Source organism: Bipolaris oryzae, assembly GCF_000523455.1.
Source record: "Bipolaris oryzae ATCC 44560 unplaced genomic scaffold scaffold_176, whole genome shotgun sequence".
Classification (NCBI taxonomy): domain Eukaryota; kingdom Fungi; phylum Ascomycota; class Dothideomycetes; order Pleosporales; family Pleosporaceae; genus Bipolaris; species Bipolaris oryzae.
Window position 1 is genome coordinate 48096 of NW_006911452.1, and position 6000 is coordinate 54095.

At 50.7% G+C, this 6000-nt stretch overlaps 2 protein-coding genes across 2 annotated transcripts; both read left to right on the forward strand.

Annotated features, from left to right (window-relative positions):
* Positions 1 to 385: 385 nt before the first annotated feature.
* COCMIDRAFT_105690 (uncharacterized protein) lies at positions 386 to 1396 on the forward strand (the record flags this gene model as incomplete). Its single annotated transcript, XM_007693682.1, has 8 exons — positions 386 to 435; positions 521 to 571; positions 636 to 653; positions 708 to 724; positions 777 to 791; positions 845 to 966; positions 1017 to 1233; positions 1284 to 1396. 8 exons carry the CDS (start codon positions 386 to 388, stop codon positions 1394 to 1396), a joined length of 603 nt encoding a protein of 200 aa, XP_007691872.1.
* A 2832-nt stretch (positions 1397 to 4228) lies between these two features.
* On the forward strand, positions 4229 to 4755 carry COCMIDRAFT_40237 (uncharacterized protein; the record flags this gene model as incomplete). Its single annotated transcript, XM_007693670.1, has 4 exons — positions 4229 to 4231; positions 4397 to 4434; positions 4490 to 4636; positions 4695 to 4755. 4 exons carry the CDS (start codon positions 4229 to 4231, stop codon positions 4753 to 4755), a joined length of 249 nt encoding a protein of 82 aa, XP_007691860.1.
* Between the last annotated feature and the right edge of the window lie 1245 nt (positions 4756 to 6000).

Consider the following 6000-nt stretch of genomic DNA (forward strand, 5'->3'; position numbering starts at 1 on the left):
CATGGGTCGCCTTGACACCCGAGCGCTTGCTATCGAGCCTGTGAGCTGGTCGCGCGGGTGTGACCAGTACTAATCACCCTTTTAGGTTTAACCCTGGCTACGAGGGTGCATCTTCAACTCCACTGCTCCATCCGCCCCATCGTTTGCCTCTCCACACACCAGCATCTGGATCCCTTACAACTTGACACAACCATCCCTGCCGCCCGCTGCTAAGAGCCCTGCCTGCCACGCCTAAATACTCTTCTTGCCGCCACCCTCGCCGCCCCAGCTGCCGCTCTTGTTCTTCATCCTCCGTCCCGACAACGCGCGCGCGCCGCGCCCTGCTGCTCCCTGAGCCCACAAAACCAATCCATCGCGGCCTCCTCCCCCCTTCTCGACTCTCACCATGCCTTTGTGCGGCGGAACGAAATCAGTGCAGCGCAAGCTGGTACTTTTGTATGTCTGCCTGAGCTCGGCACGCCTGCTTGTCTAGGCCCCGGGTCCATGATGCGACGGGACTTGGCTAACACATGTTTGACAGAGGTGATGGCGCATGCGGCAAGACCTCATTATTGAACGTTTTTACACGAGGGTGCGTATGCCATTGTGCTCCTATTGTGTGTGTATGTGTGTGTGCTTTGCTAATTCTTGCGTAGATATTTCCCAACAGTATAGTAAGTACCTTGCGCTTTTGGTGTTGCCGCCCAAGGCTGACCACGCCGCTTCAGCGAGCCCACGGTATTCGGTAAGAGCACTCATCACGTCTCCCACGCAACATCTGCTGACCATCATCGTAGAAAACTATGTACACGGTTCGTGCGCCATGCTCTCATTTCTGCCCAACTGAATTGACCTTGTCCTCTAGACATTTACATTGACAACACACACGTCGAGCTCAGCTTGTGGGACACCGCCGGACAGGAAGAATTCGACAGGCTGCGATCGCTCAGCTATGACGACACGCATGCCATTATGCTCTGCTTCTCGGTACGGCAATTCGGTCATGTGTTTTCCAGACGGCTGCTTACACGTGCCAGGTCGACTCCCCAGATTCGCTTGAGAACGTAGAAACAAAATGGGTTGGCGAAATAGCAGAGAACTGCCCGGGTGTCAAGCTTGTCCTTGTTGCGCTCAAGTGTGATCTACGCAAGAAAGAGGATGACGATGCCGACGAACAGCAGCCCGAGAAGCCATGCATTGATTACAACGAGGGTCTGCGCGTAGCAGAAAAGATTAAGGCCTTGCGATATCTTGGTACTAAAATGTCGTCCCGTAACTCTCGGAGTAAACTAACATAAACCTAGAATGCTCTGCTATGAAGAACAGGGGTGTCAACGAGGCCTTTACCGAAGCCGCTCGTGTAGCGCTCCAGGTCAAGACCAGCAAAGACAAGAGCGGAGGTTGCACCATCCTCTAGTCAATATTCTTTGGTCTACTACCTCGGTTGAACAACTCGACGGATTTCGAACTCCGAACCCTTGGCCTCGCTATCCGCCCCGTCTTCTCGTTCGATCAAGGCGCACATCACCAAATTTTTCCCTTTTGCCATTTATTGCCATTGCATCGTCCACCTCTTTCTTCACATGCCCATCTTCATTCCCGCTCAGTGCCTTTTGGACAACTAGTACACGACATGATATTGGTTCAGGCCCATTTGGATAAGAAAGAAAGACGAGCTTTGTGCGAGCTGGCGGCCGCTTGCTCAGCAATGTTTTCCATTTGTCCCTGGAGAGGAAGTCTGCTTGGCTTAGATCTCTTGCTTTTTTACCCAGTTTTTTTCAACACCCTTATTATTTTATTGTACATGTTCGCTACCAGCTTAGCTGCATCAGCGCTGGCATTCTTTCTTTTTGCTTTTTCTCCTTAGTTTAGTCTCGTGTCTTCTGAAGATGGTGTGCGCATGCGCGCGCTCTTTGACAATGGCGAAAGCCCTCTGTCGCTTCTAGGCTGAAAACATGATTTTTTTTGTATAGAGTGAAGGCATAGTCATGTTAGATGAGACATCAAATAGCTTGCGCTCTTCATGCTTTCTTTGTGGGACCATGCTGACAGTGATACTGCAATCTTGCTGATCCTGGCTCGCTCCCTTCCTCCCCTGTCTACTACGACGAACCTATCACATCACCCTCCAGCCCCTCCACCTCCTTGACCTTCTTTACCACCTTGGCCGGCTGTCCCATCACCACCGAAAAATCCGGCACATCCTTAGTCACCACGCTCATCGCCGCCACCGTGACCCCCCTCCCTATCGTCACACCCGGCAAAATAACTACATTACCCCCAATCCAGCAGTCATCTCCTATCACAACCGGTCGCCCATACTCGATGTTTTCCCGCCGACTCTGCACTTCTGTCTCGTGCGTAGCCGCAAAGATGGACACATTGGGACCGAACATGCAGCGCGCACCGATTGTAACAAGCGAGCAGTCAAGAATGGTAAGGTTGAAGTTTGCGAAGAAGCGGTCGCCTATGCTGATGTTGCATCCGTAATCAATGTTGAAAGGTGGTTCTATGACTTTTTTTGTTGTTTAGAAATAAAGAACAAATGCTACGAGAGAGAGAGAGAGAAAGAGAGAGGTAACTACATATGTTGTTGTTGTTGTTTTTTTTGTCTTTGCTTGGGAGTAATTATTCAGATGCAAGGTAACGTACAGACATCGTCGCCTAGATGGCCGATTATTTCTTTGAGCATTTTTGCGCGCTCCGTTGCTAGCACGTCGAAGCCGGTTGCGGGGTCGGTCGAGGGTGGGGGGAACCATGTGTTGAATTTGTGGGCGAAGGCGCGGGCTTTGAAGCGCGCGGCGGTTAGATCGTGGGTCAAGGAGTTGTAGCTGATTTGTTGTGTGAGTTGATGATGGTGTTGACATATTTCGGGGGAGAATGTTGTAAAGTGAGGCTTGTGCAGGGAAGTGTAATGTAGGTGTTCGTGCAAGAGTTTTTTTTGGAATATCAACATTTGCTTGGGTAGAAAATGGTAGTATACATACAGCATCCCTGATATCATCTTCTCGTACTCTTCGCCCCATGGGACGTGGTTGAGCTTCTTTGCCTTTTCTATCTCTTGCATGTTCTTTTCTTGTGCCGCCATTTTCGAAGCGTCTGAATAGTCCTTCTTGGAAGTGTAGACTTGATCGATTGAATCGTGAGATATCTCTTGAACAGTATATCAAGTCTTAAATAGATGGTTGTTATTACTTATACAAGGTTATGCCTACAGGTTCCCCGGAGTTCTCCCACGACAAGCACTCAAGACACGCTAAGTGGGGTAGAGAACAGGTCAGGCCGGTCAGTTTGGGGTAATACCTCGCACTTTAGCGCTCAGCCAGCTCCCTCCGAAGTTTTTCCCGTAGGCATGTGATTTCACTCGGTGCCAAGAGACGGTATGCATCTGTTTGATGGTTATGTGGTTACTGGTAGTAAGGTGGGAGGCAATCTCACGTGTCACAGCTGCACACGGCACGACTTCTAGCCACTCACAACTGTATATGTACACTGACGTCCGGTAAGGCCGTGTTGGTCCGATGCCACTGAACCGCCACATATTTTTCTGCGTGATGAACTGTGGCTTTTGATGATTGAGAGCACTGACACAACTTCCAATGATCAGACTGGGCCAATGCGGGCCCCGTCTCAGCCTTCTGCCCCCGCTTTCGTTTTATCGCCATACAAATCCCATTTGCAAAGCTTCAGACAGAACCCGCCAAGTGGTTGAGTGTGAATGACGCCTGCATGTTGTTCCCGCGACTATCTGTCACCCTTAGGCGCGGGGAAGCTCCGTCATCAAGGACAAGGAGTACCATACTTACAATGCTACAGCTCGTGAGGGGCTCATGGAGGTACCTCTCTTTGCAACCTATGGAATTCTTACGTGCGATCATACTTGGGACGTTTAAAAAACAGTCAGGCTGGCTACACTGCTCTGCTTTGACCCGCTCTTCCCATGCATAGACACATACACTCCTCTCAATCATCGCTGAGAGGCAAGACTGTTCAATATTCAGTCCTGCTCACAAGTACACATACACAGGCTGCCAATTAAAGCCTATGTTACTCGCCGCCGTGAAAAGTGTTTGGCGCACGGACGCCGGTGTTAGCGTGTCGGCTAACCAGGCAAGGCCCGCCCACATTGGTTTTGCACACCCTCTCCTCCTCTACAAGCCGTCCGCGTCCTCGACTCTCGCGCCCAATCCATCGACTTCAAGCCACCGGCGATCAACAACCAGTTCAAGACTCTCCATAAACCGTCAATATGGTGAGTTTGACCCTGCGAAAGCACTGCGGAGCGTTTGCGAGGGGCTAGTGGGCAGGCACACGAGACTGCCAGGAGTTTGCCACATGTGTGCAATTAACACCCTCTGGCCTCGCAGCGCTGCGCAGAAACGAAAAAGATGAAGAATTCGGGCTAACGATCCGCCAGGTTCTCGCAGTTGACCTTCTCAACCCCTCCCCGGCCGCGTACGCATACATCTCCGCCTTGTCGACTTGGGCCAGCGACTAACAGCCTATCTAGTGAGGCCCGCAAGCACAAGCTCAAGACCCTCGTGCCCACCCCCCGCTCCTTCTTCATGGACGTCAAGTGCCCCGGATGCTTCACCATCACCACCGTCTTCTCGCACGCCAACACAGTCGTCGTCTGCCAGGGCTGCTCGCAGGTCCTGTAAGTTTTTGGAAACAATTCAGTATATTGTAAAGGGCAAGGGCTAATGCATCCACAGGTGCCAGCCCACTGGTGGCAAGGCGCGGTTGACCGAGGGCTGCTCTTTCCGAAGGAAGTAAGCGACTCGTTGTAGTGACAGCGGGGATTGATGGGTTACGATGACGACTATCATGGCATAGGGTGTAGATCTCATTGGCGCCGCTCGGCTCGACCGCAGGATAGAAGAGGGATCTTTCGACTCGAGTCAATACAAAAGTCAACAAAAACGGGAGTTCCGGATATCTCAGCGCTCATGGACCACCCTTTTCCCTCGATTCTATTTCCTTTTTTGTTCGGCATGGTCTTTCAGCTTTCATGTACATGCATGTGGGAGGAGAGATGGCATCTCAGAGCCTTTGGATTAGTCGTCCAGGGTGAGGACCGGTTTGCAATCGAGGATACCTACGCATGCTAGCGGTCCCTTGTAAATCAAAACGTCAAATCCTCACACTCGTTTCGCATCAATTGTAGCAAGTGACTTGATGTTCATGAAAGTGACATGGTGTTTCTTATGCTTGCATGGCATGTGAATATATCTTTAATGGGGCCGTTTATTAATGTATGCCCAGGCTACGGACTGCCCAAATGCGACATAACGCCAAGATGGAGCCACGTGATGGCTTCAACTCAAGCAAAAAAAATATTTCGATCCACACACAAAAAACATACGATAGCGGGGGTTCGCCAGTAGTCACCCGACTGACTAATAATCCACCGGTAAATTGCGCATACATGCCAGATGGGATGGGATGGCTAGTTTTCACTTTTGAACGATTACCACTATCTTTCTTAATTTTCCTATTTGCGGTTACTGTGTATCTTTCAACCAGTCCGCAACTATCGCTATATACCGTTTACGGCAGCCTAGCATACTACATCAGGATATATATAGAGAGAGAGAGAATGGTAATAGCGTTGGGAGTTTAGCGCTACTGTACGTATCGTCATTGGCCGCAGCTGCGACGTATCTAGCATCATACAGTCCTCTCTCTCTGGGTAAGTATCCCAATCTCCCGTCCCTCTTTACATATTTCAACGCCCTGCTCTCTATTAATTCCTATCCTTCTGCCCTCTTACGTGAGTTTTGGGTGGATAGGTCTACGAGCGCAGGGATATAATCCACCCCGACGACGCTCCTGCCGGGCTGCACTGGTTCCGCCAGGACGTGGGTGAGGTAGCTGGAGCCAGAGCCGATGTCGAGGACTTTCGCACCTGGTTGGGGGTGGGGGGGGGAACCTTGTTCCTCACGGTCCATCACTATTGTCACGTTCCAGAGAAGTACTGCAAAATCTTAGACTTCTATGTGGCTTGTTGCTGTTTAAAGA